A 13,610-nucleotide genomic window follows, 5' to 3' on the forward strand; every position below is an offset into this window, starting at 1 on the left:
AGTGGCCTGTTCAAGCCTCTAACAAGGATTGCCAATGTGGTGCCCTCCAGATATTGTTGGACTAACTCACATTATCCTTGACTGTTAAATAGGCTGATGGGAGCTGGAGTCTAACAACATCTAGAGGGCACCATGTTTGCTACCCCTGCCCTAACAGGGTTAGAGGGTACATTCCTGGAGACTTAAAAAAAAATCCATCCCAGAAGAAGGAGGTTCCAAGGCTGCCCCCTCACATTTCTTTTAATTACTTTATTATTCATTTCCCTTTGTATCCATTTGAGAGCCAGATTTCTGCAGCATTTTCACTTCCCAATTGGGAATCTGGGATGACTACAAAAATAGCACCCTTGTCATCAAAAATATTTTAGAGCCACAAAGCTGAATATTTTTAAGCTGATGTTTCCTGTCAGATGGCATGGTATTTTAATCTTTGAGCCTGCAAACTCAAGTCCAAAGCTGTAGCAGAATCGAGAGGCAAGTATTATAAGCAAAACAATATTTAAAATGCAGCACACTTGGCACTATTTATGCTCCAATTATTGTCATTATCTCTGAGCAGACACTGAACACAGTGTTTTGTTCTTGTTTACAGGCTGATTTATGATTAGCATGTGGATTTTCTTCATACTTGTGGAATTTGCTTATAAACAGCTGTTTTCATTAGAAAACAAATTTCACCGTTGTTGATTTTTAAGTTGTTTACAGATTTGAAGAAATTCAAATTGGAAGAAATTCAGATTGACCCAACCTTGTTAATACAATCAATGATGAATTTTAAATTGTGTTTGCTGCCATCTTACGGAGAAAATCAAGCAATTGTAAGGCAGTCGCCTTCTGTTATATCTCTTTGGAAAGGGTAGCTAGAAGCAAGGAAAGCGCCACCTTCTGTGCATAACTGAAATAGCATTTACAAGAAACCTTTTTTGTCTATGTGCAGCATCCCAGCTATACATGGATGTTGGAAAAACAAAAGGTGGTAGAAAGGAGGAGGGGATCTGACTATAACATTACAGTACAGTAGAGCTTTCCAGACTTTTAATGTTGGTGACACACTTTTTAGACATGCATAATTTCGTGACACAGTAATTCAGTTTTGCTAGCAAACCAGAGGTTAAACTAACCCCTTATAGGTGTTCGAGCAACACACCTACACACTGCAGCTGACACATTAACATGTTGCTACACAGAGTTTGGAAAGCTCTGCATTACGGTTTTCCAGCTGAAAACATTATAGCTTTGCAACTGTTGTTGTTTAACTTGAATCCCGCATGCTTACATTTTTCTAAATGTGAATCTATACTGATTATTATTTTAAAATATTTGTAAATATTTGAGGACCATGTGCTTTAGTGAGTGCTTTGTCCTATATGAACCTGCCTGTGCCCTCAGATCAGCTTCTAAGTCTTTCCTCCAAGTACCACCCCACTGTTAACAGCAAAATCATGCTACACAAAACATTGAGAAAGAATTTACCAACCATGACAGTGTAGGAATTGAAAGTGTATTAATATGCAAAGCTTACAGAGTTATATAAGAATGAAAAGAGAAGGAGCAAAAAACTAATTTGTTCAGAATGCAAAAACTTGTTCAGAATCAGAATAAGTTTGTTAAATATTGGCATAATAAGGCACATATTTCAGGAGATAATTGCTTATAGCAACTAGCTTGATATTGGGAGGGGGAAATTACTGGTATGAACTAGAAATTCTTCTCTGGCCTGTTGCCAATAAAGTTTACAGAGCAAAGAACAGATCTGGAGGGATATAAGGTTTGAAAGCTGCCTTGGGACACCAATGTAAAATCTGGCCAATGTGAATTGGCAAGGTTCCTGTGCTATATAAGGTGGGCTGAGCACCAAAATCAAGGAGAAACAAAACATGTCTAACCACATAACAGCCACAAGGATCTGTTGAAAGCCATTAGCTTTAAACATCTCATCTTCTGCCTTTTGGTTATGAGCAGCATCCCCTTTTCTTTCCAGATGGCGCTGGAAGCTCCAAAATCTCCTGCTTGAACTTATCTTCATGAGTTTTCAGCAACCTGACATGATAAACATAGAGGGGAACATGTTAAGTATTTTGCTCAAGTCTAGAGGATTTTCAGAAGCTCTTACACTGTGTTCACACAATGCTAAAGCATGGTTTTGTGGGAAATTGCACTCAAACATAACTGCATGAGTGCTACCGGTAGTTGGTGCAAGAAGGGGTAAAGACGACAGATTTAGATTCCTAGACTCAGCTAAGTTACATCCCCTCTTCTCCAATGAAGGAGGAAGTGAAGCCTTCTCCAGGGCTGTCTTAAGCACATCCGGCGCCATGGCTCAAAGATCCCTCCGGCGCCCCCTCCCTTTCCCAAAATTTAGAACTCGGGGCCCAACTTGTGGACCACCTCGCAGCCCCAGGAGCCACCGCCCACAGAAGACACCGCCGATGTGGCCGCAGTGCAGCTGGCCAGACCGCCAGAACCCCGCGCTCGCTTGTGAGGCTCCAGGGCGCCTCCTCCTCTGCTGCCTGACAACGACAGCCCGCTGCCAGCGCTCTTGCTGCTGCCCAGCGGCCCGAGGAGCAGGAGGCAGTTGCCATGCCGCCGCCAGTGCCCCAGGGAGTGGTGGTAGTGGGGCAGCGGGCACCGGTGATGCGGAGGAGGCCCCTCAGGAGGAGCCGCTCTTGCCACTGCCGCTCCTGCCGCTCCCTCAGACAACAGCGGCTCAGAGGGGACAGGCAGCTGAGGGGATTCCCGCGGCCGAGGGAGAGGAGGAGGAGCCATAGGGCTTAGTGGCTCATTGCACCCTGCCAACCATCTGGCGGCATGCAGGGAAAGGGGAAGCCACTGGCAAAGCCGCACAGCTCCCCCACTCGCTGGGCCGCCCCTGAGAGGCCAGCACCCTGGCGCAACGAGCCACTAGGCCCTATGGGAAAGACGTCTCTGGCCTTCTCTTCCTGTTCCCGCTCTCTCTGCACCACATCACTGGCTAAGGAAGATGTGTCTAAGCAAGCTTCAGGCTTACAGCACATATTTGGAACTCCGTATTTGTATTTTCTACCCAAGAGTATTCTGCCTATGTTCTCCTGCTGCTGCTTGCATAAATGCATGAATCTGACCTTTGGAATGTTTTGTTCATAAAGCGTTTAAAATTTACTTAACAATTTGTGGTCTGTTCACTGGAAGAGGGGTAGAATGAGAAGAGCACTTTGCATGTGGACTAAATGGGGTGTGCATAATGTTTAACAGCCTTACATTCCTAACGCTTCACTGTAAAGCCAATGATTGGGCTTGTGGAAGCTGAGTCACCCCATGTACCTCTAAACCCAGGTTTAGTGTTCTGTGTGAACATAGGTACAATTTCAATCACATTCAGGCAATCTGTAAAAACAGTTTACTGAAATATGGATGGGCTATTTCCTGTGTTACAAAATTCCTATCCGGAAGAAACTTCTGCATAATAATTTACTGCATCGCCCCTGTGTAGAATGTTTGATGTTCTATATTTGGTATCTGGGAAAACACATTTTCCCCTCAAGATGTTCTCATCTATTGCTGTTATAATGACTGTGCAACTACATGAGTGTTATAGGCATTTATTGGTTGTTGTCTGTGCTGTTGTTCATGGCAAACAAAACAACCCCCCTCCAGCAGTGGACCTCCATCTGGCTGAGTCTCTGCACCATACCAGGATGGAAGGGAGAAGCGGCACGATGGCAGCATGTTTGGCATGGTGCAAACACACTAGTGGAGCCAATCTGGCACTCCTGCCAGCAGGTTTGCACCATGCCAACCTCAAATCTGCTGCAGCCCTCCACCTCTGTGTCCCAGTATGCTGCAGCAACTCAGCTGTACAGAGATCTGGCGAAAGCCACAGCCCCACCACACCATCTGCTGCGGCTCCCATGCCACACCAAGTCCATGCTGTTTGCTGAAAAGCCACCAGTTACCCACCTTACCAATTTGACCATGGATTCAGTCACATTCTGACCTAAGGCAGCACTGCATTCATTAAATGAGAGTCCATACTCCTGGCAAAAAAAAGGAGAGCAAAACAAACAATGCACATCATTTAAAGCAGTGATAGTTGACAAACATTATGCCTAATTGGGGAAACACAAGTTACAGGTAGGTAGCCGTGTTGGTCTGACGCAGTCAAAATAAAAAATAAAAAATCCTTCCAGTAGCACCTTAGAGACCAACTAAACACAACAACTTTCAGCTCCACCACCTGACCTCGTAGCTACACATTTTTTACCATGAACATGATCAAACGTGACTCTATTCCTGCTGCAGAGATCCACCCTACCCCTGACATCTCATCGTTGACCAAATTATCTTGGCAAATTTTGCTACTGCATATCCACAGACAGAGCAAATTATTCATGACATTCGGGCAAAGGCTTATGTTGAGTGAGCTGCCAGGGGGAGTGGGAAGGATCCATGCCCACAGAGTGCAAAATACTAGCCCAATCTACTTCTCCATCAATGGTATCCTACCTCTTCATAAAAGAGTCAAGACTCAGACAAAGGTGCATGGTTTAAAAGATACAAGGTAAAGGTAAAGGACCTGTGGACAGTTAAGTCCAAGGCGACTATGGGACGTGGCACTCAACTCGCTTTTAGGCCGAGGGAACCGTCATTTGTCAGACAGCTTTCTGGGTCATGACTAAACCACTTCTGGTGCAAAGGGACACCTCCATTGCCTATGGAGAAAAACATGGAACGAGCCTTGCAAACCCCATATGTTCACCTATACCAGAGCATCAGAATCTCTTGATGAGGTCCCAAGACTCCTGACCACCAAATTAATGGCAACTCCACCCACCCAGTAAAAATCCATGCATGTTGGTTTGTTTTTTTAACTGTGTGGTGCTTTTTGCCCTCAAAATGTTGTTTTTGTCTGCTACAAGTGGTAATCAAGAATCCATGTGATCCTTGCAACTAAGTTGCTGAGGATCTCAAGCTGCACAGTTCTACTAACTAAGCTAATATCCTTGTAGGTTTCCTACAGGTACTTGGTTGACCAATGTTGGAAAGAGGAAGCTGGACTAAACGGACTTGGGGCCTGATCCAGCAGGGCTCTTCCTACATCCTGATGTCATTAAGCACAATTGGATTTAGTTAAGAGAAGCAAAAAAAAAAAAAAAGAGCAATCAGAGGAAGAGAGCGTTATGATTTTGTGGTCACTTCCAAGCCATAGGTGAACACCATAGCTGCCAAGTCTCCCGTATTCCCCGGGAAACCCCCTGTTTTTTCCGGCTGGTGCGACGACCATTTTGGAACTGGGCACAGCAGCATCAAAAGTCACTTCTGAGCATGCTCTGCCCAGTTCCAAAATGGCGGCAGCGCTACTTCCGGTCTGCTACTTCCGCTCCGGTCCCTTATTTCTCAGGCTGGAACTTGGCAGGTATGGTGAATACATATAAGTGCATTAGATTTTCCCCTATGCCTCTGGCCTAAATCAACCAACCTCAAAAGCATTATATTACTTTCAATTTATTCTGACTTTGTTTTGGTTTGCCAAACTCAGGGGAGAAGGCATTACAAAGATAAGAGGAAAGCTAAAGGGTAGACCTTGGCCAAGTGTGCACCGTCCTCTGAAGAGACTCTTCTTTCTGCAGCACAGTCTGTTTTGTTACCAAGCAGAAGGATGACAACTCCATTTTCTGCTCCTTCCTGTGAAGAAATGCACATGCTTCTTCAAATATGAGCTGAAACCAAAATGACAGCGATAAAGGACCGTCTACTGCATTTCTACAGGGGTTACAAATAGGATAGGCTACAAAATAATCCTTCCTGGTTCCTGACAATTAAGAAAACCAAAGTATGTTGAAAATATGAGAGGTCCTCTTGTCTCAACTCATTTTTGCATCCATATTTTAGATACAGTACCTGAGTAAGTTGCCATATCTCTTAGAAAAGGCAAAATCTTTCCCATATTTCATTAAACAGTGGTTTGGAAACTGCAGATGGTATAGAATTCTGAAGCAGACAGTCTAAACATATAGCATGAATTCTAGCAGGACTGCATGGGCTACCAATTTGTTTCCAGGATCAATACAAAGTGCTGTTTTTGACCTATAAAGCCTGATGCTGCTCAGGTCTCAAGGATCGCCTCTCCCCACATCCTGGCCTAAACAGTTATCATCTGAGCCCTTTTTCATCTACCCCCTAGACAGGAGGTTTGGAGGGTAGCAACATGAGCTTGGGCCTTTTCAGTGGTGGCCCCTACTTGTGGAATGCTCTATTCCAGGCATCCCCAAACCTCGGCCCTCCAGATGTTTTGGACTACAATTCCCATCTTCCCCGACCACTGGTCCTGTTAGCTAGGGATCATGGGAGTTGTAGGCCAAAACATCTGGAGGGCTGTGGTTTGGGGATGCCTGCTCTATTCAGTGCTGTCTTTTTCTTTAGGTGCCAGGCAAAGATTCTTCTCTTTACCCATCTCTTGGCTCTTAATTTTAAGGGTGGTATTGTGGCCTCTTTTAGTGTGATCAGTAAGTCCCGATCTGTTGCATCTGTTTAGGTGTGTTTTAAACTAATTATTAGAGGTTTTCAATTGGTGTTAACGTTAAGCCATTTTGGGTCACTCTGTGGTAGAAATGTGACTAACAAAATCAAATAAATAAAACTTCATAACAGTATTGTGAAGCTCAGGCTGACCAGGAATGGCCCCCATTTTATGGATGGAATAATTTTCTTGCCCAGGATTTGATTCAAGGCATTCTAGTTCAACATTCTGTCCCAGAGATGGGAAACCCTTTTCAACCCAAAGGCCACACTTCCTTCTGAGCAACATGGGTGTGGCCAGAGGCAAGAGTGGGCATAGCAACAGATCTGACTCTTACCTTTGTATAGTAGGGTGCATTCCAACCATGCAAAAGCCATAAGTTTCTACACACACAAAACTCTCCATCCTTCATCCACACAAGCAAGAAAAAAAGGCATTATTACAGTTCAGTGAGACATTCCAGCCAAGCAAAAGCACTCATGTATGTTCCAGCATCTGTACTTTTCCAGCATCTATTAGTTCTAATGATCACGGGCCCTTTGCTATTTTAATTACCAATCATGCACTTTCTAGCATACCGTATATTCCGGCATATAAGACGACTGGGCGTATAAGACAACCCCCAACTTTTCCAGTTAAAATATAGAGTTTGGGATATACTCGCCAGATAAGAAATGCGACCCGGCGCATAAGACAACCCCTGACTTTTGAGAACATTTTCCTGGGTTAAAAAGTAGTCTTATACGCAGGAATATACAGCATATATTTTTTTAAAAAGCAGTACAGATTTTTCTAGTTTGCAACTTCCATGACAAGGACATGTCAGCAAATCTATCTCATGATGACTCAGCAACCATCATAAAGGTAAAGGTAAAGGGACCCCTGACAACTAGGTCCAGTCGTGACCAACTCTGGGGTTGTGGCGCTCATCTCGCGTTATTGGCCAAGGGAGCCGGCGTACAGCTTCCAGGTCATGTGGCCAGCATGACAAAGCTGCTTCTGGCGAACCAGAGCAGCACACAGAAACGCCGTTTACCCTCCCACTGTAGTGGTACCTGTTTATCTAATTGCACTTTGAAGTGCTTTTGAACTGCTACAGCAAGCAACCATCATGTACAGTTGTTAATCAGGTCCACAGTTGTAGCCACACGGGAGATGGGCGTAGCCAGGATTTTTGGTGTTTTTTGGGAGGCGGGCCTTTTGTTGGTGGGGGGGCAGAACCTTGGATAGTTATGTATTTTTATTGAGTTGGGAGGGCAGCTGCCCCTCCTTGCCCCCCTTGGCTAAGCCCATGGCATGGAATAAAATCATAGAGAGGTGGATAAGGCTGTAATCATCAGCATCTTTACTGGAAGGAAACGGAACTGACTGCAGTGAGACTTACCTCTCATTAAACACACACAGGACTGCGTTGTCCAAACTCAACAATGCAATCACCCAATCACCAAGAGCGAAAGCAGGGGAAACAAAACCAATAATGGAAGAGAGTTGCTCTCCTTACCTGGATACAATTCATCCAGTACCGCACCTCTGCAAAGCTATGTTCTGAGGTGATGTCATACATCAATACAACTCCATCAGCCTTCCGGAAGAATTGCTTGGTGATACTGTGGTATCTGTTTTGGGGAGAAAATGTGTACTTTTTTCCACAACATTTTTTATACTTTCTTTTTTTCTTTTTCTAGATGCAGCACCTTACACTACCTTTCTTGGCCGGCTGTGTCCCACAGGCGTAAAGCAAAGCACTTGTTATCCACAAAGAGGTTTTTGATCCGATAGTCCATTCCTAAGGGATACATTGCAGCCATTTACAATCAAGTTCACTTCACATCTCCAACCACTTCAAAGAGCTGAAGAGCACAAGCTGGAACTGTACTGATAAGAATAAAGCACAGCAGGGCTCTAGCACTTCCATCCCTGGAGCTTGGGGAAATTAATAAAAGCAAGGGTAGCAGAACACTGAGAAACCTGTTCAGATTTATTATCTGAATTTTGCAGGTGTCAAACCTGACATGGAGTAATGGATTTGACTTCCTTCCATTTTAGAGTTGACTAACCTTCATACAAATAAAAAAAGGAGAACATTCAAACCGAAAGACCACGCTAGGAGGAAATGAGCTGGAAATGCCCTATAGATAAAAAAAATACTCTTCTTGCTGCAGTCCTTTGAATTTCTACATAGCTCAAATTACATTGGGATTGGGACCCCTTGTGGCCATGTGGATAAATTTAACTTACTGACGGGGGCTGGGGTGGGACAGAGGAGGTCAGACATCAGGAGTAGGCGTAGCTGGGCATCTGCCAAGGCCAAGACCCTTGCAGGGGGATCAGCGTCACCCCAGAGCCTCCTACTAGCCCTTCTGCAACTAGTCCTTGCTGTCAATCCCCTCTCTGAGCATGCATGCAGCGACAAGAGTGAGGAGGCAGAGCAGCATCCTTCAGTTGGCTTTGCATTCTCTCTCTGGGCGGTTGTGCAAATGTGAGCCCAGAGGGAGACGGGACAGCGAAGGAGGTAGACCAACTCAGGGAAGAGAGCCCACCAAGGACATCTTGCCCGAGGGCTGTTGAAAAGCTGGAGCTGATTCTTGATATGACTCAGTGTACTTGCCAGCTTAGCAAGGGTTTGAGGGGAGATGTTTTAACACAGGGAGAGTTTTTTAAAAATCCTTTGACGTATTTATTTGTTTCAATTCTGTTCCATTTATATCTCACCTGTCTTCACAGAACCCAAGTTGGTGGGTGTATTGTTCCCAGGCAATCACCCATCTAGACACTGACCGGACCGATACCTACTTAGCTTAAGCATGCGCCCTAGGACCAATTATCTTGCATATGCAGACAAACAGTGACCTGGGTGGTGTTCCCCAGCCCCAAATAGAGGAGGAAAACGAATTATGTCTTCTAAATTGCTTTTGGTTATGCAGATGCCTGCAACAGACTTTCAAGAGGAACGGCTTAGGGAGCTGGGTATGTTTAGCTTGGAGAAGAGAAGGTTAAGGGGTGATATGATAGCCATGTTCAAATATATAAAAGGATGTCATATGGAGGAGGGAGAAAGGTTGTTTTCTGCTGCTCCAGAGAAGCGGACACGGAGCAATGGATTCAAACTTCAAGAAAGAAGATTCCACCTAAACATTAGGAAGAACTTCCTGACAGTAAGAGCTGTTCGGCAGTGGAATTTGCTACCAAGGAGTGTGGTGGAGTCTCCTTCTTTGGAGGTCTTTAAGCAGAGGCTTGACAGGCATATGTCAAGAATGCTTTGATGGTGTTTCCTGCTTGACGGGGTTGGACTGGATGGCCCTTGTGGTCTCTTCCAACTCTATGATTCTATGATTCTAAGAGAATTGGCCTCGCTCAACTCCCACTTGGTTCCTCTCATTCTAAAACCATGCTCTTTCCTTCAAGGGAATGTTTTCTATTAAGAAAACCATGCTCAATTATGGAAAATATCTAATTTGGAGCATTTTATAGCCTCTCTGGTAATATTCTTTCAAAAGTAAAACTTCATGCAAAATAAGACTAACAATAGGAATAACGCAGGTCAATCTCTAATATTGGAGTGTAATATATTGTATATAGAGCTCAGGGTCACTGCCACTCCTTACGGCAAGCCGGTCCAAGAGTGGCCTAATCATACAAAAATATAGGCCAAACTGGAGTATAAATACAAAGCAGGCAACTAGCTATCTTATTTTTTCTTAATTAAAGATGGGCATCAGGGAGTCCAATTCTTGGTTCACACAGTACATGGGAAGAGGAGGTTTATCTCCACACACAAACACTCACTGAGAGACAACAGAGACAACACACCCCATGGGGTTAGGAGCCTTAGAAATAAAAACATGTCTAGCCTAGGGGTGGGGAGAGACCAGGGGTGCCAACTTGAATAAAATGTTGGGGGGGGCAAGTAAGCCCCGTCCTACATAATTGATCGCATGATGCAGTGCACACACACCATTTGGCAATCCCTATCAATTTGGGGGGTCCTGGCTCCCTCAAATATCTTATTGGGGGGCAAAGCCCCCTTGGCCCCTAGGAGTTGGCTCCCATGGGAGAGATGACCCAGTTTCTCTTGTTACCTGCTAGTGAAAGATGGATTCATACCTACAGTCGCAGTCATATTTGCATCGAAGGAATCATCTTGCAGTCGGTGCAAAAAAGACGTTTTGCCAACATTAGAGTCTCCAACAAAGAGCACGTTATACACGTGGTCTGGACAAAAGCAAACGGTTGTGGTGTCTTTGGAAGTTTCTTTCGCATCCACATCCACTGGATAGTCTGCAGCTTCTGCTTTGACATTTGTTTCCTCATCTATTTCTACCCTGACCTCTTGATTCTTCCTACACCCTGGCAAATCCATGCATCCTTCTCTTTTGTCTTCTGATAATGTTGCTTCTAGGCCCTTTGTGCTTTGTGTCTGCAACCCCGGTTGGAGCATATTCTCTAACTGGTGGTTTTGGAAAACGGAGATCTCTGGCTCACATCTTTCATCCAACTTGGGTAGGGCTATTCTGGGTAAAGAATGAGCAGGCGGCTCATCTTCCACTGAGGGGTGTTGAGTCTCATGTATCTTTCTCTCTGATGTTTTAATTTCTGGAGATTGCTCTACCACTCTCTGCTCAGAATCAGCAGGTGGCCATTGAGTCCAGCTGATACCACTGCACTTTAAAACTTGCTTGTGAAGTTGGATCGCCTGTTCTAAAATGAGAGTCTTTCCTTGCATCGAGCTTTCTTTATAGTCACCGGCTGCACTTGTCAACTCTTCATAAACAGAAGACTGCACTTCAGGAACAAGAAGACATCCTCTCTGCTTTGACTCTAGAGTTTTGACTTCCCTTCGTGGCTCAGAGATGTTTTCATTCTTCACCTCCAGAGCATAAGTTAGTCTTTCTTTAAGAAGACCATCTCTTTGCCATGAAGCTCGGCCAGGAAGAGCCTCAGCAATTCTCTTCTGCAGATCACAGTTTCTGGAGCAAGCATCATATGGAGTTAAGTTTTCCTGCATTTTTCCTTGCTGAGAATTTCCTTTCTCTCTAATTTGGCCCAAGAACTGAAAACCAAAGTTATCTATTTGTGGATTATTTGATGATTCAGACACCTTGTTTACTGCTGCTATGGCATCATTCAGCTCTCTAAGCAAAGAGCTTTGGTCCATGACTTCCTGCGGGAAATATTTTTCTGGTTCTACAACAGAGTCTACCCAAGGATCCTCTTCAATGGAGATCACTCTAGTAGTTCTAGATTCTGAGTTGGCTTTGGCCACACCACCAGGTGCCCTATGGGGAAATGATGGATATAGCAGCACTCATTTGGTACAAGATAAGGAAAGTAAGAAACAAGGCTTTAAAAGGGCACGATTCCTGCTGGAGAACATCAAGATCTCATGGGCCTATGAAATGCTAACTCAACCACCAGCAAGACTTCTGGGCTCTTACATTTGTTGCTTTCGCAGAGTAAAGACTGAGTTTATCTGTTTCTAACATGCATGTTTCTTCTTATAAACACAATGAGGGATGAAAGCAGTAATGTATATCAAAAGACCAAATAGAAATATGTTGGTAAACTGAGAGTCATTCCACAAAAATGAGGTAATAGGGTATTTTTAAAACCACTAAAGAATACTATAATCTTCAAGATCAACCGTACTCTAAACTCTGCTGGTTTCCATGGCTCTTCCTTACAATTCACTGATAAGCAGTTTTTTTTTTATTTTATGGGGGAGAGCTAAAAAGTCTGCCAGAGTTAATTTTGAGGCATTATTTAAGAGCTAGGCAGACAAAACAAATGAATGTACTAGGTTCACCTGGGGGTTGGCAGCCCTTGCTAATGGCAATGTCTTGCTAATGTAGTGGGACATTATTATTATTATTATTATTATTATTATTATTATTATTATTATTATTGTCTAACGATGGAGTGTCAGTGGGGGAAGCCCTGTTTATTGTTCTTGAACCACTCTGAGATCAATGACAAAGCTGCATACAAATATTAAATCTATTCTAATCTGTTTGGCCCCAGGATACTTTTCAAACATGCATTTGGTTTTCTGGTTGCAGCACACGTGAAAGTTCATGAGAATGTCAGGGCTGCAGAAAGAAATAACGTAACTTCTTAGGTGCCGGAGCATGGACTGAGCTTCAAAGAAAACCACTGCCACTCGCTTCCTCACTTAAATGTATTAAAGGAGTATTTGGTACTTACTTCTGAGCAGAGCTGCCCAGTGTATCCTCACTCGGATTGTATCCAAATCTCATCACCAATTCAGAGGAACTCATCTCATTTGCACTCAGATGACCCTTAGAAGAATCACAATGGGAGAAAAGCAGAAAAAGAAATAAGGATCACTTACTACCAATTTCAGTACAGTATCCACTTATGGGGGGTGCCTGTTGATATGGGGGGGATGCCTGTTGATTTTTTTAAAAAAATAATTTTTATTGGATTTTTATACAAACAAAACAAACATGACATACAGTATATTTTCTGTCCCTTCAAATACCCCCCACCCACGAGTCCACCTCTGCCACCTGTGGCACCCGCTGGTGTTGAGAATCAAAGGGGTCCATTATAAGACTGGGTTTGACCTCCCCCCTCCCCCTCCCCCTCATCCCCCCCCCTGCCACTGAGAGGACAAGGACGGAGGGGTTCTGGGGGCAGGTTTCCCCACAGCTGCTCCTTTAAACACAGTACCCATAAAAAATACAAACGCAAAAAGTAAAAAGTAAAAAATAAAAAAGAGAAAAAAAGAGAAAAATTTTTTAAAAAATTCCCCATTCTTATATTCATCACATTGTAATTATGACTTCCTCAGATCTCCTCTTCCTGGTTTTCCTAACTTCTCTAATTAATTATGGCGTGTTTTCTAATCCAGTTCCAAATCTTATCCTTATAATATTGACTTAATCCTCCTCCTTCTTCGTACTGCCCCCCCCACAAGTCCCCTCCTGCCACAAGAGGAACCTGCGAGGCGCAGCACTTCAAAGGTTCCATTTTTGTGTCTGGGCTTCCCTCCACCTCCCCCTCTCCTCCCCAGAGCACCCCCTGCCACCAGGTGCTTCTGAGCAAAGAGAGGGGGAAAGGCGGCCCTCCATCCAAACACTTATCTGAACGCAAT

The 13,610-nt window shown here is 44.1% G+C and overlaps 1 protein-coding gene across 3 annotated transcripts in view; it reads right to left on the reverse strand.

Annotated features, from left to right (window-relative positions):
* Positions 1-13,610, reverse strand: part of RAB44 (RAB44, member RAS oncogene family) — a 29,239-nt gene that overhangs the window by 393 nt on the left and 15,236 nt on the right. For 2 of the 3 annotated variants that reach the window (XM_035122490.3, XM_088674153.1), the window contains 7 exons: positions 12,698-12,792; positions 10,601-11,772; positions 8,201-8,282; positions 7,998-8,112; positions 5,560-5,661; positions 3,937-4,013; positions 1,488-2,040 (listed from right to left, as the gene is read on the reverse strand). In XM_035122490.3, coding sequence (XP_034978381.1) covers positions 1,953-2,040; positions 3,937-4,013; positions 5,560-5,661; positions 7,998-8,112; positions 8,201-8,282; positions 10,601-11,772; positions 12,698-12,792 — 1,731 coding nt within the window. In that variant the 3' untranslated portion in view covers positions 1,488-1,952. Of the gene's footprint in view, positions 1-1,487; positions 2,041-3,936; positions 4,014-5,559; positions 5,662-7,997; positions 8,113-8,200; positions 8,283-10,600; positions 11,773-12,697; positions 12,793-13,610 lie in introns of those variants that run through there. The other variant, XR_004693036.3, reaches the window with a different exon arrangement.

Source organism: Zootoca vivipara, chromosome 7 (assembly GCF_965207765.1).
Source record: "Zootoca vivipara chromosome 7, rZooViv2.hap1.1, whole genome shotgun sequence".
NCBI classification, from domain to species: Eukaryota; Metazoa; Chordata; class Lepidosauria; order Squamata; family Lacertidae; genus Zootoca; species Zootoca vivipara.